This window comes from Rhineura floridana, chromosome 17 (assembly GCF_030035675.1).
Source record: "Rhineura floridana isolate rRhiFlo1 chromosome 17, rRhiFlo1.hap2, whole genome shotgun sequence".
In the NCBI taxonomy this organism is placed as follows: Eukaryota; Metazoa; Chordata; class Lepidosauria; order Squamata; family Rhineuridae; genus Rhineura; species Rhineura floridana.
In genome coordinates, this window is record NC_084496.1 from 2,059,310 (window position 1) to 2,082,121 (window position 22,812).

The following is a 22,812-nucleotide window of genomic DNA, read 5'->3' on the forward strand; positions in this document are numbered from 1 at the left end:
CAGGAGCGCTTAATTGCTAGCTGCTGTGCTTGTTTTGCTTCATTTTTATTAAATATTTATGATTGTGCCTGTAACCCAATTTGGATCATTCTTTCTTAACTTTGTCCCTTCTCAAATTGTCCTTTGTCAAGAAAAATTGGACCTTTTTGTACGTTTGTTTGCACCAATAGACCCACCATATCACCTCCCCTCCCCAGAGTCAGGCCAAGACCACCTTCGACCTCAAGGAGAGTGAGCCAACTTCCCTTCCACTCTCTTGCGACAGGATTCCTTCTAAATCCGAGTATCTTGTTATCTTATGCATCCTGCATGTCCCATTCAGCCTGAGCTGCAAGGCCTTCTCTATTCCTCTCTCTGTCTCTCTCACACACCCCATTTTATGCCTAGAGCCACATTACTAACCCCCTTAATCCCAAGGACATGGATGTACAGTAGGGCCCCTCTTATACGACGGGTTCTGTTCCGGACCCCTGCCGTAAAGCGGAAAATGCCATAAAGCGGAACCCCATTGACTTTAATGGGCTGCGTCGTGCAAAAATGATGCAAAAACGGTGCAAAATGTCACAAAAGAGAAAAAAATAGCTTTTAAATTAAAAACGAAAGCCGCCACATCAGCGGAACACCTTAAAGCGGGGCCCTACTGTATTGGTGTGTGTGTGTCTGCAGCCTCCACCCTGAGGTTTTGTGAGGGCGTGCACCCAGACCCTGTGTTACTTACCAGGTTCTGTTCCAGCCCCAGGGTCAGATCCTGGGAAAAGGACAAGAAATTGTGTATGGAGTTCAGACCCTTTCAAATCTCGCCATCTTTTTTCAGTTTCTAGTCCTTAAGAATAGTAGAGGTGCTGCCTTGTGAAGCTTATAGCTCCACTCCCTGCCTTGTAGAAACAGACTGAATAAGACAAATCAATGCCTGTCCACCATTCCTATTGCCCACGTTCATCATCATCATCATCATTATTATTATATTTCCCGCAGTTGTGGACCATGCTCTCCGGAAGCACCTGCTGCCCTTCTGGTGCTCCTACCTAGCTCACGCCATCAGCTTCGCCTGCCTGGTCATCTGCTTTGGTGTCTCCGTGTGGATTGGAGTGGGCTTCTCCTCCAGCGTGGCCCTCATGTGGCTCATCTCAGGGATTTTTAGCTTCCTCTCCTCTTTTTTGTTCTGGGAGCCCCTCAAGGTAGGTTTTGGCGGGAGCCGTTTGTGTGTCCATGTTTCCCTGTGTCCACCGGTGACTTGTTTGCGTTGCTCAAGTGGCCAATCCCCTCTTCCCTGCTGCCGTGCCCAGGTGCTGCTGGAGGCGCTCTATTTCTCGCTAGTGGCCAAGCGCCTGCACCCTGAGGAGGATGACACTCTGGTGGAGTACCCGTTCGTGGAGCACGTTTCGGAGAAGATCGGCAGGGTCCGCCCCCCTCAGGGATTTGCCCTTTTCCAAGCCAAGGAAGAAGCCAAAAAAGTGAAGCTTCTGCACAGCCTGCTCAAGGTGCAAAGGGGGAGGTGCCAGTCTGCGGTCTGATGCCTTTTAGGAGGGGGACTTGAGGGCAGGGAGGAGGAGGACATGCCCTGTGTGCCCTCCTGACGGGCACTGGACCCTTGGGAAGCTCCGTGGCAGAGCACCTGGTTCCTGCTCTGCATGCAGAGGGCCCCAGGTTCAGTCCCTGATGGCATCTCCAGACAGGGCTGGGGAAGACTCCTGCCTGCAAACCCTGAAGAGCTGCTGCCAGTCAGTGGTGGTAATACTGAGCCAGACGGACCACTGATCTGACTCGTTCCTAAGGAGGGCACACCCCACAGCTCCCTGGCATGTGGAGCATCCATGCACCCAGGGGCCGTGCTCTGGAAAGTGTATGCGGTGGTGATGGTGGTGGTGGAGGGTTCCACTTGACTTGCACCAGCTGTGGGTGGCTTTCCGGCTGAGGCAGCGGCGAGTGCTTCCCAGTAGGAGAGTGAATCCCGTCTGTCTCCCCCTGTTAGAACTTCCTCGTCTACATGCTGTTCCTCCTGGCCGCCCTCCTGACCAACTACGGGGACGCTTCCCACCACAGCCGGGCCTTCCTCTTGCAGAGCTCTGTCAAGCAGCAACTGGGCAGCGAGCAGTTCCTGCGCATCAAGAGGTACCTCTGCAAAGCCCAGCCACTGCAGTTTCTAGCCCACCCACCCGCCTGCCACACCATGCTTTGAAACATAGAATCACAGAATAGTAGGGTTGGAAGGGGCCTACAAGGCCATCGAGTCCAACCCCCTGCTCAATGCAGGAATCCAAATCAAAGCATTCCTGACAAATGGCTCAGTGTTGCTGACGAGATGGACCAGGGGTCTGATTATATAAGTCAGCTTCCTGTGCAAGCGGTGTCAAATTGCAGCAACAGAAGCTCATTGCTCGGTCCAAGAAATTCCTCTTTGCCACAGGAAGAGAGCACTGAAGTCCAAACAGTTCAGTTGTTTTGGTTGCTTTCTGCAGACGCGTGAGGAGGTCCCCACTCTGTGCTCAACAATCTCCTCCTTCCTTTTTCTCTCCCCACCTCGTCTGCACAGCTCTGATGATTTCTGGGTGTGGATGTCACAGGGGCTGTTGCCGTATCTCTACAATAACCAGTCCGGCCGAGGAAACTATAGCATCACCTTGGGGTCCCCACGGCTGCGGCAAATCCGCCTGCAGGAAGGTACGTGCAAGATCCTAATTGAGAGGGTCCAGGATGGGGTCACACTGCCCCTGAAGGACAGGTGCTCAGCTTTGGGGTACTCCTGGGTTGGTGACTGTCACCGGAGGGTGCAAGCGGCTGCTGTGGCACCAAGTGCCTTCTACCAGCTTTGATGGGTAGCCCAGCTGCAGCACTATTTGGATGGGAATGACCTGCCTTCAGTAACCTCTGGGTTAGATTACTGCAGTGCACTATACATGGGGCTGCCTTTGAAGACTGTACAGAAACTGCAGCTAGGGCAGAATTTGGTGGCCAGATTGTTGATGGGGACAAGTATGGAAACAGAGGATTCTGAATCTTTTGTGATTCTGTTTGTGGATGTGTATAGAAGGTCAGTGTATGTAGGAAGAAAGCAATAAACTGCATTGGCATGTCTCTGGCAAATGTCTCTGTCAGCTGTCTCATCTCTGAAGTATCAGCTTCTAGGTGTAAATCTGCCAGCTAGCACTGACTCCCTAACAAGGTTGCCATGGTAGTTTACTGACAACAGAATGAGGATCAAAGCAATCCCTTTGTTCTTGCCTTAGCTATTATGCATCCAAACTTTTAACACCAATTCTGGCCCCGCTGCACTGGCAACCTGTTCATTTTTGAACCTGCTGAGCCTTATGTGGCCCAATACCGGTATATACATCACAGACCACTTTTCTCCATGCAAGCCTCCCCGGACCCCTACCGTTGTCATCGACTAAACAAAGCTATCACAAGAGCATTGAAATAAGAACGTAGCAATGTGTAACAGTGGTGTAGTGATTGCATGACAACAGAGAGCCGTGTTCCGGCTGTTTTTTTCAGCGGAGTGCCCTGGTTCTGTTCGCCATGTCCTTAGCAGAACCGATCTATCCTCAACCGGGGAGAAATGCATTGTTGGTTCCAACAGCTTCGACACCGCCAATTACACAGTTGGCTGGGAGAGCGCCAACAGCAGCCTCAAGCAGTTATGGGCTTACTCGCCGCCTGACCTGCCGGGGTAAGAAGCACCGAGTCCCTCCCCCACCCCTGGAAAACTCATAGGAAGAAGCATTTCCTTACTCCCAATTTCCTGCCAGCTCCCCATCTCTTTTGCAAACAGCCCCCCACCCACATTGTTGAATCCCAGGGCAGATGCAGACCCTGCCACAGCCTAACTAGGGATGTTGCCCAGTTCTCTCCCTCCTGGTCACAGAGCAGCACGGCCCCGATTATCTCCCATTTTGTTAGCCTGGATTTTGAGAACTTTTAAAGTCTGCTGCTGTGCGTTCCTTCCCCTTTCCTCCCAAAATGTGTGTACCAAAACACCAGGCAGGTTTTGGGTTGTTTTTTGAGCATGCGACCTCTCACACGCACAGTTGCATCAGCCGTCTTTTTAAAGCCTTGGGCGCCCTGTTACTGCTGGTGTGAAGCTTCACAAAGGTTTCCATCGCCTCGGCCGCTCGCTTGCAGGGAGTCAGACCTTTACATGGGGAACTTCATACTTACATGGGGAGGAAGATGTTAAAATGTCCTCCTGACCAAGGAGAGGAAATGTGTGTTAAGGTGGCGGTTGGCAACCTTTGTGTCTGTGTGCATGAACTCGTGCTCACAACAAAGGACAGAAGGCGTGGGATGCCGTGGCAAGAGCAGACTCCCCACATGCCCATTCACAAGGCAAATATCAGAATTTTTCTACGAACAGTTGGAGACGGGCAGAGCCCAACACCAGCCACCTCTGATGCCCGGAAGACTTTGGGGCAGAGGAAATCCATCCTGGCCGAGGCTTCACCTGCAGGTCTCCCCCCACCCCTCCTTTCCCCCTCTTCTCTTTAGAGCCTGGTACTGGGGCCAACTCTCCTTCTACGACAGCGGTGGTTACGTCCAGGAGCTGGGAACAACTCTGGAAGAAAGCGAGGCTTGCCTGGAGGTCCTGCAGCAGAACAACTGGATCAGCAACAGGTAAGCAACAGCTGTGTCGGGGGAGGGCAGGAACCGGGCCTTGGATTAGTAAGATGTGTGGGGCTAAGCGGGCTTGCTCACCAGAAAGAAGCCAAGCAAGTAGGCCTGAGCCTTGAGTCCTTCTGCAAAACCGATTTCCCTCAGAAGCTGGTGCACCTTCCTGCAGAAGGCCCTGGGATTTATCCCCAGCAGAGACCCCTGCCTGTAACCCTTGGAGAGCCACCCTCTGCCAGTCCGGTGCAGGTGATTCTGAGCCCGATGGGCCACTGGCCTGAGTCGGTGCAAGGTGGCTTCCTAAACCCCTTTGCTGCTGCTGCTTTTGCCTCAGCCAAGAGCTAGCTCAGCAGCACATCCACATGGTTGCTCGTCATTACCCCACTCGTCAACCAAGAAAGGCTCCCAGAGTGGTTTACAAATCACTAAAAAGTCTCTGCCCTCAGGTTTATGGTCTAACAAGACACAACACAAAAGGAAAAGGAATTGGGAGGGAGGAGGAAATAAGTAAACTCAGGTACGAGATCGTATCGGGTCAAGTTCAAGGTTCTAGTTGCCCTATGCAGTTTGGGTCCAGGATACTTGAAAGACCGTCTTACCCCTTATATACCCAGTCGATCACTGCGCTCTGCATGTGAGGGCCTCCTGCGGATACCATCTGATCAGGAGGTTCGTTCTGCACAATATAGGAAACGGGCCTTTAGTGTGGCGGCACCGACCCCGTGGAATTCCCTCCCCTTAAATATTAGGCAGGCACCATCTCTGTTATCTTTTTGGCGCTTATTGAAGACCTTCCTCTTTCAGCAAGCCTTTTAAGTAGAGACCTTGATCCCAGTCTGCTTCTGTGTTACAGACGATTCTGAGCCAGATGGGCCAATGGCCTGACTCGGTGCACGGCACCTCCCTCCTCTCCTTTGCTGCTGCTTTTGCCACTGCGCACGTTCTGATCAGCCTTTCCACTCCCCGCAGGAGCCGAGCCGTCTTTGTTGAGCTAGCCCAGTACAACCCGGGCCTGGGCCTCTACGCCGTCATCACGCTGAGGCTGGAGTTCCCCGTGGCGAAGCGTGCACTGCCAGCTGTTGCCGTGGCAACTCTCCCGCTCCTTCCGCTGAGCCAGGGAGTCACAGTGCAGCTCCTCATGATGGTCAGTCTCAAAGCAGACTTCTCTCGCCTGTTCCCAGCCGGATCTTCCCTTCCGACTGCGGGGAAGACAGAACGGAGCTGCGTCTGCTGCTTGTGCTTATTTAGTGCCAATTCTGTGCAAAATTTGGGGAAGGGCAGGGGTGAGGGCATGCCCCCCTTCCACAATCTGGTGCCCTTCGGATGTTTTGAACTACAGCTCCCATCGGCCCCAGCCAGCACAGCAATATCCTGCTGGGGCAAGAGGAGTGTGGCTGTTCTGGCTAAGGCTGATGGGAGCTGTAGGCCAAAACATGGCCATGCTGGCTAGGGAAGGGGTGTGGGGGGTGCTCTAGTCGTAAAACATCTGGAGGGCACCAGGTTGGGGAAGGCTGCTTTGGGGCACACAGACGGTGGCTAAGAATGAGGCTGCTATTTTTTTATATGCTCTGATGAGGGAACTGAAGAAGGCAAAGAGCAAACGCTAATTCTTTCTCTGCGAAAGTTGGAAATTCTTGTTAAGTTCCACTCCGTCCTGCAAGAAGCAGAAACACATACAGCTGGGCTTCCCATTAGGACATCTGATTGGCCACTGTGAGCCGTGAGAACAGGGTGCCGAACTAGATTCCCCCCCCCCTTTGGCTGATCCAGCAGCCAGGCTCTTCTTGTGGAGGTCTGTTGTGATAGCATAACCTCCATGCCCAGGAGCACTCTACCTCTGAATACCAGATGGTGGGGAACAACCCCAGCTGTTGTGGCCTGCTTGCAGGCTTCCCATCATGGGCATCTGGTTGGTTACTCTGAGAACAGCATGCTGGACTAGATGGGGCCCCTTTGGCCTGAGCCAGCAGCCGGGCTCTTCTGATGTCAAGTGTGATGACCAGTGTCTCTTTGGAACTAACCCAGTCTCCCCCACCCCACCCCCCAAACAAATCCAGGTCTTCCTGATGATTGTGGTTGTCTACTTTGTCATCTCGGAGTCCCTCTCCATCCAGAAGGTGGGCAGGGCCTATTTTGCCCTTGTCGGCAACTATGGGCAGTGGCTGCTCGTCCTCCTCACCGCCGGCACGGTGGTCATCCACCTCAGCCAGGTCACCCTTGCCGACCGGCAGTGGGCCAGGTATCTGAAGAACAAGCAAGGCTTCACCAGCTTCCACCAGGTGGCCGCTCTGCACGGGGCCTTCCGCTGCCTGGCCGCCGGCCTCCTCTTCTTGCTGACAGTCAAGGTAGGCTTCGAGAGCTGGTGTCCGTTCTCCAGCCCGCCCTTTCCAATATGTTCCAGGAGAGGAAGTAGGGAATGCCACCCAGTTTGGCCACTCTTGCAGTGGACGGAAGAGTGACGTAAGGCTGCCTTTCTGAGCGGGATGTTGATGGACTCCAACTCCCATCAGCCCCCAGCCAGCATGGCCAACAGGTGGAGATTATGGGAGCTGTGGTACAGCAGCATTTGGAGGCCCGCAGGTTGCCTGGACAGCAGTCTCACCTCTCCCTTTGTAATTCAGGACGGCTGGCTGACTTTTCCTTTCCTCAAAAAAATCTGCCACGCAGAGCTGCTCTGGCATTTGAGGTGGGGTTGGAGAAGAGTCTCGTGGTGATTAGCCCATCAGTAGCTTCCACTGCAAAATTACAGCCCGGGGGAGTGGGGGCAGGGAAGAGGTCAACCTTAAAATGCAGTGAGGTTGGGCCCACTACGCTATACATGCTATGCCTGCCTTTTCCCTTGCAAGAACGTGGAAAAACCCTAATAATTTAGAGTTTTAACTGGTATGACAAGGGAGGGGGCTGTGACCCTTTCAGAGTGGAGCATATTTGTTTATTTTCGTAAATTAATATCTCACCCTTCAGTGTAAACCATTTGCAGGGCAGCTTACAAGGTAGGTTTAAAAAAAAAAAACTTTTAAATCAAACAAAAGCAACAGCGGCACAGTAATCAAGACAGCATTGATAAAAGAATTCCATCAGATTAAAAAACCTGGAAAAAATAAAGAAGTCGAAATCTGGGGCCAAAAATTTGGTGCCAGTGGGGTACCACCACCAAGAAGGCCCTTCAGATAGCAGGGGAGAGCCCCCAAGGAAAGGTTGCCTAAAATCATGTGCATGGGGGCAAGTTGCTGGAAAAGTCAAGTGTTTTTAAAGTACGTCTGTTCTCATCTATCATCTCTGCAAGGCTTCCCAACAGCTGCGCTTCATCCGACAATGGTCCACTTTCGGCAAAACTTTGCAGAGGTCCGCAAAGGAGCTCTTCGCTGCAGGGCTGGCCTTTACAATCCTCACTTTGGCTTATGCTCAGCTGGGCTTTCTGGTAAGTCACAGAGGGAGAACTGGCTGGCTAGTTTGGGCAGGTTCTCTCTGAGAGCCACACAGATGCTTCTGCTGTCATGCTGTCCGGAGGCTGTTGGACTACACCTCCCATCATCCCTGATCATTGGCCACACTGCCTGCTGGGGTTGATGGGAACCGGAGTCCAAAAAAATATGGAGGACTGCAGGTTGCTCTGGGAGGAGTCCTCCTCCACCTCATAATCCCCCCATTTGAGTACTCACAGCACTTCCCTGTATTCCTCCCCAGCTCTTCTCTTCCTGCTCCGAGTCCTTCCACAGCGTCCACAGCATACTACAGCTCCTCTTCAGCACCTTCCGCAGCAGCAGCACAAGCCTGTCCCTCTGTCTCCCTGAATCCGTGGGGCTTTCCCACCTCTTCTACGCCACCTATGTCATGCTGGAGCTGTGGGTGGTTCTGCGCCTCTTCGCCACGGTGCTCATCCATCACTACCGCGAGGTGCGCTTCGAGATGTACCGCCCGGCCTTCGAGTCTCAGGACTATGAAATGGTTGAGCTCTTTGTCCGAAGGCTCAAGATGTGGATGGGATTCAGCAAAGCCAAGGAGGTAAGGGCCGCTGCCCCCTCCCCTAGTCACCTGTGTGTGTGCATGTGTGTTATATGCAGTTGTCCTCTCCAAAATCACCAGGGAGCATTCCTCCAGACTAGCAGAGAGGAGCAACAAGTACCTTTCCTTACACACAGCATCTTTTGTGATGATCATCATAACGGAAGAAGTCTGTGCAGAGGCACAAAAGCCGAAGTCTGCAACCCGTATAAATTATGCAAATGTGCACCCTCTCCTATTTTGCATATTCTATTCCCTTTTGCTGCCTGTCCCCAACCACAGGGAACTTCATTAGCCTGCTCCTCAAGCGTATGCCCTACCACGGGGACCAGTGCAGCCAAGTGCTCTGATGGCAGAATGAAAGCTGTGGGTTTTAGGGAGCTGAAATTCTGCACCCAAATGCCACATGCTCTGCAATTGCAGGAGACATTCTGCCTCCCCGACGCCGGGTTCCTGTGTTCTCTGGCCCCCGCATGCAGAACACTTACTCATCAATCTGGTTGCACTGTGAAGCCAGGGCCTGCTTTGGCCCCTGCTGCTGTTGAACAGGGGTGTGGTCGGGCAGGGAGGTACTGATTAGAAGCACCAGCACCGTGGAAGCCCTGAGCAAACCCCATAGCTTTAGCTCTTTGGCCAGCTCACAGCTGTATGTTTACTCTATAAAATAGCCACCAGGCATTGAAACCACCTTCTCCTGTCTTCTACAGTTCCGCCACAAGGTGCGTTTCGAAGGGATGGTGCCTCTCCCCTCCCGCTCCTCCAGCCAAGACTCCCAGTCGTTGCAAGGCCCCACCCCCAGCGCCACCTCGGACAGCTCCCGCGCCTCCACCTCCTCCAGCCAACTGGACGGGCTCAGCCTGGCGCCCAGCACCCGGGACAGCTCTGTGGTCGATGCCGACATCCAGCGCCTCCTCTCCCTCTTTGAGACGCTGCTCGCCCGGTTTGACCGGGTGAACAAGGCAACGGAGGATGTGTACCACATCGAGTGCTGGCTGGAGGGTGCACAGAGCCGGCAGGCCAGGAAGAGGGGTGGGCAGCAAGCAAGCCAGCACCACCCAATCCATGCAGATGCTGGGATGCTTTCCTCTAACGTAGCCCCTAACAGCAGCCAATTTCTGTTCTCCCTGCCCCACAGCAGTTCCGTGTCGCCCGGTAAGGCAGTCGGAGCCTCCCACGGCACCAGCCAGGGTGTGCTGCTTTCCCCGCATAAGACAAACTCCTTGCTCACACCAGGAACCAAAAAGAAGAGACCGTTGCGGGCCAACAACCGGGTGCATCCCAGTGGCAAGTAACAGTTTCAAGGGGGTTGCAAGGAACAGGTGGGCCCATCCCATATTAGCGGGGGAGACTATTACAGTCTCAAAAGTCTGCCTCCCGTTTATGGGGACAGTCAGCAGGAGGAGCAGCGTTTTCGTGCCGCAGGGCAGACAGACAGACAAGAGCATGGCTGTTGCTTAGAGCCACAAGAGGGCTCAGCTACGGCTTCCCACAGTAGCAGCCTGTGGCTTGACAGCAGATCAAACTTTTCACAGTATTGTGGTTTCCTCAGAGAACAGACAAGGCGGTGCCATCTGAAGGGCATGGGGGAGACCACAAAAAGTGGGCTCAGCTGCACAGCTTTGCATTAGCATCTCTGGAGCAAGAGGAAAAGGAACCTTAACTGGGGCAAGAGAAGAAAGAGGGACCCTCAAAAAAGGAGTGCATAGTCTCGAGAGAGACAGAGAGAGAGGGAAGGGAAACAAAGCCAGCTTTTAAAAAACCCAAAATGCAACCTATCCACGTTTGATCCTTGAGATCTGCTGAAGGCAAAAGTTGCACCATCAGGGTGAAAAGACCCAGAGATCTCCAGTGTTCAGCAGGCTGAGCCTAGAGAAGAGGAGATAGTGTGTGTGTGTGTGTGTGTGTGCACGTGTGCGCGCCTGGAGGAGGGTCAGGTTTCCCTTCCACACATTTGCAGACTTCACAAAGAAGGTGCACTTTGAAGAAAAGAGCTATGTGGGCCGAGAGACATCCGATTCTCCCTCCGGAAGTTATCCTGAGACAAGTCACATCCTCCTCTAGAATTTCATCATGGGTATATTTAAAAGAAATCCAAACAAAGGATCCTGTTCTTCAGCTAAAACCTTGTTGAAGATAGCAACAACCATTTGGAGGGGGCCAAAATTTGTCAGTCAGTTTGTTTTGGAAAGGAGGGTGGGGTGGGGGGCATTGGTGTTTGGAGAGAGACCCCCCCCGTGAGCTGGTTTCACTGGGTTCTCATCCTAGCAGCTTCTGCCCCCTGCATCCCCTGAACCAACTGAATAGCTTGCCGCGTTGCCTCCGTCGTCATAGTTTTATATTTGGAGGTGCATGACTGAGTGTCCTTTTTTTTATATTTGGCCTGTGTGCCTGAGTGTCTCTCTGTGTGTATTTTATTATTATTATTATTATTATATATGGTTTACTCTTTCTACTCACTGGCCAGCACTTTAATCAATGCTTTCCTTAGCTAACGGTGACACATGCAACTTTTAAAACAAGAGCAGGATAATATATCATGGAAGCAGTATTTTGTTTGTTTTGTAAATCATAATTTGAAACGGGCCACTGGAATATGATGAGCACAGATGTACCCCTTTTTGCTACCATGTTTGTGGGTGGCTCCCCCAAGGACCACCCAACAGCCCATGCTTTCGGAAAGCTCTGAAGCAGTGCCATAAATTGCAAGAGTGAAAGAGGGAGTTGGAAGGAGCAAAAACACAGGTCTGACCCTCTGACTTAGGCAAGTGATGCTCACAAATGCTAAATGGCTCAGAAGCAGAACGCCACCAAAATTCATTTGTGTTTTTCCAAGTTTGATTTAAGGCCGAGCCAGTTTTAGCATTCTGTACACAGTGCCAAAATCATAGGCCCAGACTATGCTTGTAGGCAGAGTTCCTTTAGAATCCCAGGGCACCTCCAGACTGGCTGTTTTTCCACACAAAATTTGGTTGTTTTCCTGGACTTTCTAGTGCAGTTAGCCTATCACTTTTCTAACCCAAGAAATAAAAGTCTGGTAAGAAAAGGGATGCGGAAGTTGCAGTGGAAAGTGTGGAGAAACAAGCCCTAGCTGACAGCACTCAGTCACCTCTGTGCTAATCCATCAGCCTGCCTGCGCCATAAACAGGCAATGTTGTACAACCTCCGTGCAAATTATGTGTGAACATATATCAGCCTGACAGCTCAAGAAAGCTGATCTGGAAATTCCCCTGGCCTCTTTCCATCTAGATGTGCAAACCTCAGCAGTCCATATCACGGTGCGAGCCAACAGAAAGTGAGCTCCTCCATGCTTTGGCTATCGGCTCATCCCACATTTTAAGCAATGTGCCATTAACCCATGGAACTGACTGCTGCAGTAGGTGTGCTGGTAGTGTCCTAGTCTCAATCAAATTCCTTGCTTTTAGACAAGGAAAAGGGTTATTCCGAGTGGCCTTCAGAGCATCCCAGAAAACAAAACAAAACAAAACAAATCCAACTCCACTCCCAACCATTTATTTGAATCCATTGCAAGCTGCAGCTGGTCTGTACTTCCTCTGGAACATTTGGTGTCCTTTCTTTGAGACTTTTCTCCCCCACCCTGGTCACGGCCTTGCTTCTGTCTTCATATTCTACAGGCCAGTTTTAACATTATGTATATTGCAAGTAATTTATACGGGATTTTTACAAGGAGAAAAATAATGTATATTTTTGTATGTTTGCTATATTTTTATAGCATTTGGTACTGTGCTCAACATGTGTAGATAGGAGTTATTTAAAAAAAAAGTGTGTTAAAAAGCCTTGCTAAAACATTTGTGGTGTGTGGCGAAAGTGCCCTACGAATGGGATTTGTGCCAAAGGAAGTTTGAGATTTTTTTCCCGTTCCCCACATCCGGGGCAGGAACTCTCTGCAGTGCACTAGCCATAATGTCTCCAAGACACTGCTAAGTTTGAAAGGAAGCCCAACATCAAGGCCACAGCTCCAAGTGGGTTTCCACAAGTGCCATTTCAGAATTCTGACTGCTTATTCCATCTCCAATATCACTGGTAGGAGTTGTAAATATGGACTTTTTTGTTTCCTGGAAGGATTTTTTTATTGCTTTTTTTTTTTTTTTTTTTGCTCTAACCATCATTGTAAAATTAGGAAAGGATGGTTATATGCATCTTTTTTTAATAAGATTTCATTATTTATAAAAGGTGCTATTTTTGAACAGACTCTTTTCTAAAAATATATATATATATACCAAGCTGCTTTAACCATCAGGTACAGAACGGAAAATGCACTTGCTTCATTCTAGCAAAGGAAACAGAAGAGATTGCGAAGCAGGGAGATGGTAAACGGGTTGAAAAGGGGGTGTTGGATTACATTTGCCAGGAGATTAATTGTAGCAGGGCTAAAGATGTTCTGAAATGGTTCATTAGTAAGGTTAAACGTTTTCCTGTCATCCACTATACTAAGGCCAGGTTAGAAGCTTTTGTCATCGGTGAGCAATTAGGCTGTCCTCATTCCCTGAGAATGCAGCACACAAAAGGCCAAGTGGTGCAGATTTTGGCTAGAGAAGGCCTCCATCGCCACAGCTGAAGAAACAGAATTAATCTGTTGGCTTATTTAACGAATACGGCCTGTGCATGCATGGAACATAATTGGGGAGAAGCAAGAGATGGGTAAGCTTGAACCAAGTGAAGGATTTTTGCACTTGTTTCTCTGCTAAATTAAAAGTTCTCATCGTCGTCGTTTTTAATGTAGGTACATACAAGGGAAAAGTGTCAAGTCAGGGAAGCAAGCGCCTTAGCAAATGAGCTGTGCTTTTATGCTGGGGGGGGACATTCTGGAGCATGGATGATGTGAAGGTGGCAAAGAAGGAGCGGGACTGGGAGGAAGTAGGCACACTCCCTGGCGTAGAATGTCCCGGGTGCTTTGCTGTATACAGATCTACTTAAGTGCAGAGCATAGATGGTGGCCCATCCGCCGTGAAACCAACTCATGCCCTTACCTGCCAGATAAACTCTTGAATGTATATTTTGGTATTTACCCACAGGGAGATGGTTTCTTATTTATTATTGCCCAAAACCCCACACTGATGCCGACAGTAAGTTGCTGCTTAGCACAGAACTCTTGTCAGCTCAACAAAAACACACCCCAGCCTCTCCTTCAGGCGTGGCTGGCTTTATCAAGGCTTCTGGTAGCAATGGCAGAAGAAGAAACAATTGTGATTGATGTTCATGTTTGCAAACATAGCATATTTCTTTTTGTAATGGTGAAAAAAACCATGACAAAGTCAAATATAGAAAAAGATAACGGACGGCTAAATAAAGATTTCTGTGCCTTATTAAACAAATGGAAGTGTCTTGCTAAGGCAAATTTAATTGAGGGCTTGGGTGGATTCAGTGTAAACTCATTAGGTACTTATTCCCAGGTAAACCAATTCAAACAAGAAGAGGAATGCAATTAGAAAGCCAACAGCGGTGGGGGGGGCACCCAGTGCATTGTACAGAATGTGACATATGCAACTGCCTGCCTGCTCGACAGAGCTTCAGTGCAGTGAGCTCCTGACCCTCATAGAACCGGCTTGCTCCCATGAGGCCACACTGGTGGCAAGACCTTCAGGAGAGCAACAGCAGTATCCCACACTTAGTGGCAATGACTTCACTGTCAGAGAGGGCAGGGATCTCGTGGAAGGGGGGTGTCACTCTAAGGAAGAAGGAAGTGATCTCTTAGAAGGGACTCATTCCATGGGAACAAACCATAGGTGACTTCAATGACCCCCGCATAGACTGAGTACATTTGTGTTCCAGTCACAACAAGGAGGTTACATTCTAGATACCCTAAATGTCTGTGCTCTAAAACAGTTGGTCGCAGAACCGGCCAGTAAGGTGCCAATCCTGGACTTAATCTTCAGTGGCATCAGAATCTGGTGTGAAATGTAAGTGGCACTGAACCAATTGGGAACTGTGACCATAGTGCTATTAAATTAAATATATGTAAATGGCCAATTGTCAAGGAAATCCACTATGGTCACATTTGACTTCAAAAGAGGAAGCGTCCCAAAACTGAGGGGATTGGTAAAAAGGAAGTTAGAAGGCAACGTTAGAAGGGTCAAATCTCTCCAAAATGGTTGGGAGTTGTTTTAAAATGCAATAGTAGAAGCTCAACTGGACTGTATACTATAGATCAGGAAAGGTACCACCAGGCCCAAGGAGATGCCAGCCTGGTTAACCAGCAGAGTCAAAAAGCTATAAGAGGCAAGAAGGCCTCCTAGAAGTCCTGGAAGAAAATTGAAGTCTTGTCCAAATGAGGAGAACAAAAAGGAACACACACTTTGGCAAAAGAAATGCAAGCAGACACTAAGGGATGCTTAAAAAAAGAAATTGAGGGACACATTGCTAAAAACATAAACATCATCAACAAATTATTTAAATACATTAGCAGCACAAGACCAGCGAGGCAGACAGTTGGACCCCTGGATGATAAGTGAGTCAAAGGTATGTTAATGGAGGATAAGGAGATTGCAGAGGAGGTAAATGAATTCTTTGCATCTGCCTTCACAGTGGAGAATATAGGGCAGATCACTGTGCTTCAACTAACTTTTACAGAAGGGAGTTTGAGGAACTGAGGCAAATAGTGGAGTTGAAGTTCTAGGCCTTGCTGACAAACTGAAGACTGACAAATGATACGGTCTGAATGGCATCTACCTGAGAGTTCTTAAAGAACTCAAATGTGAAATGGTCGATCTACAAAAATATGTAACTTGTCCCTAAGATCAGTCTCCATACTTGAGGACTGGAAGGTGGCCAATGTAACACCAATTTTTAAAAATGACATCCAGGGGGAATCCGGGAAATTACAAACTGGTTGGCTTAACATCTGTTAACTCTTGCTGAACCTGAACCAGCACAGCTTCTGCCAAGGGAAGCCCTTTCTCACTAACCCTGCAGAATACTTGGAGAGTATCAACAAGCATATAGGTAAAGGTGATCCAACTTTAACCACACTGAAAGGAGAAAGCTTCAAACAAGGTGCAAGATGACCCCTGTCATCTGGAAATCGGGTAGTCAAAGAAATGCTTTATTCCAGTAACTGCTGTAAGACATTTGCCAAACAAGATGGACACAGGGGAAGCGACATTTGACCATTTTTAGGTGATTCCCCCTTTTTTCTCCCAATGAAGTAAGGACCCGACCTTCTGTACCATTTGTTCCTTCTAAGAAAGGCCAGCTGCAAATCAAGCCTTCACACTGTTGGTGCCCTTTGGGTTTAGCCATGCGAAAGCCCTCCCTCAGTCCTGAAGGGTGGAAGCAAGAGTGAGCCAGACAGCCCGCAGAGAACAAGGTTCCCTCAGTTCTTGTACCCCTCTGTCAAGGGTCCCCTAGATCAACCTTCCCCAACCTGGTGTCCTCCAGATATTGTCAGGCTACAACCCCCACCAACTGTGGCCATTGGCCATGCTGGCTCCTGGGGCTGATGGGAGTTGGAGTCCCAACATCTGGAAGGCACCAGGGTGGGGAAGGCTGTTCTTCAACTAAGCAGTGCCCAGAAAGCTTGGAAATGCTACACTCTTGGTGGGATTTCATACCACAAGCAGCAAGCCACAAAACACTTCTGTGTACACACCCACAGCTGGGGTTGGCAAGTTGGGCCCACTCTTTCCCCATTTGCTGGGACCAGCTCAAGATTCACACAACTTGAGAGCAAACGCAGCTGGACGCAGTATGAAGTGCCAAGACAATCCTCCAGATCAGCCTCCTTCAACCTGGTGCCTTCCAGATGTTTTGGACTGCAGCTCCCATCAGCCTCAGCCAGGACAGTCATGCCAGCTGGGCCTGATGGGAGGTGTAGTCCAAAGCAGTTGAAAGGCACCAGGCCAAGGAGGGAAGGCTGCTCCAGACAACAAGGCGCACAGAAACAGTTGCGCCCTCCATCGCCGGTTTCCAAAGCCATCTGGCCACAATGCACAGCCACACAACAGTCGCTTTGCCAACAGACCGGCAGGAAGAGCCGCAGAACGAGCCGTGCAGCTGAAGGGCCAAACTAGACCAGACGCCTATTTTATGCATGCACCTGTCCCATACATATATAATGGGGTGTCCTATGCGCTTTACATGAAAGGGAGCGTGTTGGGAAAAGGAATGGAGCTGCCCACCCACCATCTTACTGTGCTGCAGCCCCCTGGCTTTAAGCACTGCTCTCCCTACCTGGCTCATTGCAGTAAGAGCTGGGGGGTGGGGGGAGGAGCTATTCCAAGCAGCAGAGCACCGTCTCACTCCCACAACCCCGTGCTCCCTGGTGTGTGACCCTCCAGACGTTGCTGGACTCCAAGCTGCAATCAGCCCCGCCACGGACAGCATGACCAGCAGAGACTGGATGCTGGAGTCCAGTAACAGACTCCACAGCAGAATCCTCCCCCCTCTGCTTTATATGCGGATGGGGCAGGCACAGCTGCCCCTTTGTGTCTAAGTTTGGCCCCAAGACCATTTTTGGCTATGTAGGTGACATTCAGCAGCTGGCTTTCAAAAACGGCCTTCGCCAACCTGGTGAAGCACCACATGCTTTGGGTAACAACTCCCAGCACCGGCTGGTTGGGGCTGACTGATAGGAGTTGTCATCCAAAACATTTGGAGGTCACCCGGTTGGCAAAGGCCAACACAGAACGTCACTTCAAAGGCAAGAAGAGCTTGTCCCTGCAAAGGGCTACCTTTCTCCCTATTGGCCCCAACAAAGGACAATTAAAGGTGGCCAGGGATTTCTCGCACCCGCTCACCCCAACATGCTGCTCTTCCCCTCGCAGCCTCTGCAGGGAGGCTTTGCTCTCAAACTCTACTTGGAACAGACTTGAGTACAACCAGCTCATGTCTGCTCAAGCTCAGCGTTTCACGTTTTGGCCTGCTACAAAGACCAACTTCTTAGAAAGCCCACTTGCCAGGCCCAAATCCACACCACAATCCTCCTCTGGGATGGGGGGGGGAAGTCACCAAGTCTCCACACCATGAGCTGGAGGTAAAAAAAAGCATTCACATTTTGTGGAATATGTGAGGAAGGCCTGGGAATCATCCAGCCAGGAGCACTCAAGGTGCCAGGGAGTTCATGTCAGGCTACCGAGTCATGTTTTCTTCTATCGCTTCCACAACTATCACGAGTCTCTTAGGTTTGTCTCCACTTATAGAAACTTATCCTGAAAGCGTTGGTTAAACACACACACACACAAAACCCAAGATCAGGGACAGCTGGTGACTCCATGCCAGTGGGGCAGTGGAGTCTGCTCTGGGATTTTGTCTGAACTACCTTGGACAGCTCCATGAAAGTTTGGACTAAAACTGGGAGCGGATTCCACTGCCCCACTGACACGGAGCCACCAGCGCCACTGGAGCAAGACATCTCCACCTTCCTCACAAAGAACGGCAGTCTTATCGGATTGTGGATCAGCAGCTTTCAAAGGGAGCATGAGCCACCAGAGTGGCAGCTGTGCATCACGGATCGAGAACCTGGTGCTCCCACCTCCAAAGGGTCGCCCAGGTGGTGCCACAGGGTGAAGTCAGCACTTCGGGTGCCCACCGGACGGGTTGATGCTGGCGGCGTCGGACACGCTAGACAAACTCCGTGAAGTCATCCACCGAGGAGATGAGGCGCTTCCTCTGTCCAGTTTCATAGCTGGGTGCTGGGTCCTGAGGAACGTGGGCCGGAGCTCTGGCTGGGGCAGGAGGGTGCACGCTGGGGAAACCAGACCCCTGGTACTGGGTCTCTTCTCGGATCTGAAAGAAGTAAAATTAGAAGAGGCTGTTTCAAGGGCTGCCCATAACCTTCATCCCCAGAGCTTTGGCGACCTTCACAACAGCCCTGGCTGGAACCATTACCATCGTTCTGGGGATGGCGTATGTGTGCGTTCACGCACCCACGTATGTGCTGAGGCTCGGAAAGAAAGAAAAAAGAGTCACTTGTGGCAAGTAAGAGAACTTGTGGCTAAGTGAACTGTGAACCAGGGACCCGGCACTCGCAGCCAGTGTGGATGGCTACAGCTCTTAGTGCAAGAAGGGGGGACCTTTGGCAATCCAAATGTTGCTGAAGTACGGCTCCCATCTGCCCCAGTAAGCACGGCCAATGGCCGAGAACGATGAGAGATGCAGTCCAGCAACCTCTGCAGAGCCAAAGGTTCCCCACCCCCATCTTAGTGCAGCCCCACCCCCCACTGCAAAAAGCAAGGCTTAGCCGGCTTTGCAGCGCGTAAAGACTTCCGATTCCTGCAGCACCTCCCGCTCCTCACTTCACTCCCCCGGCCAGGCCCTACCCCCTGCCGCAGCCATCTTGCAAATACCCAGCGAGGAAAAAGGGAGGGAAGGCAACCGCAGAGGAGGTGGTCACCATGGCCTGGGCAAGGGGCACTTGCTGCAGCCAAGGTGGCCTCAGGAGTCTGCTCAGTCAGCCAAGACTGCAGCCCTGGATTCCTCTCTTAGGTCTCCTTCACAGGCAGGGCCAGCAGGACAAGAGCAGCTTCCGAATGCGGCAGTGCCTGGGGACATAGGAAGCTGCCTTAGTGAAAAATCCATCCAGGCCAGTACTGTCTGCACTGACTGGCAGCAGCTCTCCAGGGCTCCAGACTGAGATCTCTCCCAGCCCTCCCAGGAGATGCCAGCAGGGACTGAACCTGGGACCTTCTGCACGCCAAGCAGGTGTTCTACCACTAGAGCTGCATCTCTTCCCAAAACCTCTAGGCATATCGGAAGTTGCTTAATACTGAGTCAGACCTCTGGTCCATCAATACTGTCTGCTCTGACTGGCAGTGGCTGTACCAGCTTTCAAACCGACATCACTCGGGGCCTGAACCAGGGATCTTCTGCACGCAAGGCAGGCGCTCTACCCAGTGAGCAATGGCCCTTCTGCTATGTATCTGCACATTACTGCAAGCATGGCGGGGAGCAGTTGCATGGGTTCTCCCCAGTGCAACTAGCAACCTCCCTCCCAGCTGCCTGAGCGGGAAACAATTCCATGTCTGGCGCCGCTCATGTGGCTACCTGTGAAGAGAGCCTCTGAGGTGCCAAATCCTGGGAACGTCCCTCTGGGAAGGATGGCATTCTGAGACCAGGCTGGAGACATTCCATCTCTCCTCCCCACCTTGCTTTGGGGTGATGATGATGATATCACCACCAGACTGCCTCACATTCAAGGTCATTAAAGAAAGAGACCTAATCCAGGTGCCTCAACCGTGGCTATGGCACATTTCCCCACGGCCAGCACTAATTTGGTACAAAACTCTGCCTTTACCTCAAAGGTCTGCCTCGTCTCCTTGACTTTCTGCATTTCAGGCAACGTAGGTGTGAAATTCAGTGGGATTTAAATACATTTTTAAAAGGGTGCCCGCGCACACACACGCGGAGAGAGCGCATTACCCTGTGCCGGACCCTCTTGATATGCCGCAGTCGGGCAATCCATTTCGACGGGTAGGTGTCTGTGGGATTGGAGCGGCTATGATGGACCTGAGAAGCCATCTAAGGGGAACAGAAGGAAACAAAAAGGGGGTCAATGCTGGCCCTGCCACATGAATGCACCACGGGAGCAGAGCTGTTGGCTGACTACTGAGAACAGCCTTTGCCAACCTGGCGCAGCTCCCGTCAGCTGCCAGAGAGGGCATCAGGTTGGCCACGGCTGGGTTACAGGTTCAAATGAAAAATAATCTTGGGTTGTTTCATATTTATTTATTTATATACCGCCCCCATAGCCGAAGCTCTCTGGGCGGTTTACAGCAATTAAAAACAAATATACAAATTTTAAAACACAAAAAACAATTTAAAAACACAATTAAAAATTTTTTTTAAAACAATTTGAAAACACATGCTAAAATGCCTGGAAGAAGAGGAAAGTCTTGACCTGGCACCGAAAAGATAACAGTGTTTGCGCCAGGCACACCGTGTCAGGGAGATCATTCCATAATTTGGGAGCCACCACTGAGAAGAATGTATGGGTGCATCCGATATTGCATTCTTCGGGCACCTAAAGATGGAAGCATGGCAGGCACGTGGCATCGCAGTGACACATGCAACAGCATCCGGAAGGGGAAACCCAGCCAGTGCCTGTTAGGGATACAGGATGCTGCCTTATACCGAGTCAGACCAAGCTGCAGTATTGTCGACACTGACTGGCAGCAGCTCTTCAGAGAGGGGACACTCCCAGCCCAGCCCTACTTGGTGAGGCCAGGGATTGAACCTGGGCCCTTCTGCACACAAGGCAGATGCTCTGCCCACTGAGCTACAATGCCCCTTCCCCATTCAGCAACAAACGTGAGTTTGTTTGGTCACGTGTGAGTGAATCAACCCCTCGAGGCTCAAGATCTGACCTAGGGCAAGGTGCAGCGAAGCAAGGACACTCAGCTGCAGGAGCAGGCAGAGCTTTGTGGGGAAAGGGGGACTTCCGTTCTGCTAGGTCTAGCCCAGGTGGAGAACTCCGTTCCAGTTTCTCCTCTCTCCCACCAGAGGAGCACCACAGCTCCAAAGAGTCTTGTGCTCACACCCCTCAACCTCGAAACTCTTTGATATTCCAGTTTGAATGACCCATTAATTTCACCATTCTCCATATTAGTGTCTTCCAGAGGGGTGGCCACATCGGCAAAAAAAACCCAACCCCAACCCAATGCCAATAGCAGTGGAAAGGAAACCAACCCCTGCAACAGCTTGGGACCAGGATACCTTAAAGATCGTCTCACCCCTCATATACCCAGCCGGTCTCTGCTCTCTGCAGGGGAGGGCTTCCTGCAGATGCCATCTTATCAGGAAGTCCGTTCCACACAACATAGGAAGTGGATCTTTAGTGTGGTGGCGCCGACCCTTTGGAATCCCTCCCCTGAAACAGGCGCCATCTCTGTTATCTTTTCAGCGCCTACTGAAGATCTTCCTCTTTCAAAAAGCCTTTTAAGTAGAGACCTTATCCCTGTCTGCGTCTGTGTTGGAACTGCTTTTTAAGACGTTTTGTTTTAATATGTTTTAAAGTATTTTGTTTTTAGGATGTTTTAAAGTGCTTTTAGTGGTTTTTTGTTTGCCACTCTGTGCTCCTTCTGGGAGGAAGGGCGGGAGATCAATTTAATAAATAAACAAACAAACAGCACTCACGTTGGCATGCAAAGCTGTCTGGCGGGCAACAAATGACAAGTTCTTATCGGAAACAATCTTCATCACACTGGTGTCAACGAGCCCTTCCATGTCTACAAACGGGGAAGAGGCAGAGCCCTCAACGTGTGTTTGCAGCAAGAAATAAGAGCATTTATTTCTGAAATTTTACAGCTTGCTTCCTCCACCCTCCCCAACTCCTGAGCTCAAAACAATCATTTCCAATGCTCTGAAACAGCCAGGATTATGGAAATCTTTGTAGGCAGCACCCTTCACGAATTTGAGAGGAAACAGGGACGCCTGACCTACCTTTCCGGCACTGTAGAGTGAGCAGATTACAGCTGTAATCCAGCGGCTTGATTATGACATGCACAAAGTTGAACTGGCCCTGAAGGTAGGAGAACATCACCATATCAGGACAGAGCAAGGCCCAGAGACTGTGCCTAGGACAGTCATTATGCAGGCAGTGGCTTCTCTGTGGTCTCTTACACCTGGAAAACCCACCCCTTTCCTTGCACCAACATTGGTGAGGCAAGCTTCTCTGAGTTCCACAGAGGCTGCCACCAATCTGAAGGGTTTGGGCTTTAGAGCACTCAATAGTTTCCCAATCAACCCAAGTCAGTTCACTGTGAAAGGGTCATTATAGAACACAGAAAGTGCTCTAACAAGCAGGCGGAGGTTAATGTCCAGATCAAGGGATACTGGGGTCTGACCATGTCCTGGAATGCCCCCAGTCAGACTGAGATGTCTAGGAATTGGGTGTGGGGAGGGGGAAGGAAGGAGTTTACAGGGTAGCAAGAATGAAGCCGTCTTGCCCTGTGCCAAACACCGGAGCGGTTTTCTTCTGCATGACCCAAGCTCTGCTTTCTGAAGGCTCACAGCCATGAGGGAAAAGTGACATCTTTCGGGTATCCCTAGACTTCCCCAGTCTGAGAACTGGAGACACGGCATTTACCACAGAGCTGTGATTCTTGCAGCAAACCTCACACCACACAGTCTCCAGGAAATCTGACCTGGCACAAAAATCAGTCCCAGCGCCAAACTGTGGCGACGTTTTGTTGACCATTGAACCGCACTGTCACTGAGTTTGTTTTCCATCAAGTCTGAAAAACTGTAACT

General features: G+C 50.6%; 2 protein-coding genes and 1 non-coding gene across 8 annotated transcripts in view; 1 reads left to right on the top strand and 2 right to left on the bottom strand.

Moving 5' to 3' along the window:
* The window catches only part of PKD1 (polycystin 1, transient receptor potential channel interacting), a 112,291-nt gene extending 98,366 nt beyond the window's left edge, over positions 1-13,925 (top strand). For both annotated transcript variants that reach the window (XM_061600036.1, XM_061600037.1), the window contains exons 36-46: positions 976-1,178; positions 1,287-1,481; positions 1,973-2,112; positions 2,534-2,661; positions 3,496-3,670; positions 4,486-4,611; positions 5,575-5,749; positions 6,663-6,950; positions 7,892-8,026; positions 8,293-8,610; positions 9,318-13,925. In XM_061600036.1, the coding sequence (XP_061456020.1) occupies positions 976-1,178; positions 1,287-1,481; positions 1,973-2,112; positions 2,534-2,661; positions 3,496-3,670; positions 4,486-4,611; positions 5,575-5,749; positions 6,663-6,950; positions 7,892-8,026; positions 8,293-8,610; positions 9,318-9,902 (2,468 nt within the window). In that variant the 3' untranslated portion in view covers positions 9,903-13,925. The remainder of the gene's footprint in view (positions 1-975; positions 1,179-1,286; positions 1,482-1,972; positions 2,113-2,533; positions 2,662-3,495; positions 3,671-4,485; positions 4,612-5,574; positions 5,750-6,662; positions 6,951-7,891; positions 8,027-8,292; positions 8,611-9,317) is intronic.
* A 1,724-nt stretch (positions 13,926-15,649) lies between these two features.
* Positions 15,650-22,812, bottom strand: part of TSC2 (TSC complex subunit 2) — a 53,351-nt gene continuing 46,188 nt past the window's right edge. For all 5 annotated transcript variants that reach the window (XM_061600042.1, XM_061600041.1, XM_061600039.1 and 2 more), the window contains 4 exons: positions 22,003-22,081; positions 21,697-21,788; positions 19,984-20,082; positions 15,650-18,351 (listed from right to left, as the gene is read on the bottom strand). In XM_061600042.1, the coding sequence (XP_061456026.1) occupies positions 18,187-18,351; positions 19,984-20,082; positions 21,697-21,788; positions 22,003-22,081 (435 nt within the window). In that variant the 3' untranslated portion in view covers positions 15,650-18,186. The remainder of the gene's footprint in view (positions 18,352-19,983; positions 20,083-21,696; positions 21,789-22,002; positions 22,082-22,812) is intronic.
* On the bottom strand, positions 20,777-20,856 carry TRNAT-UGU (transfer RNA threonine (anticodon UGU)). Its single transcript has one exon. It is a non-coding gene; the product is annotated as a tRNA-Thr (tRNA).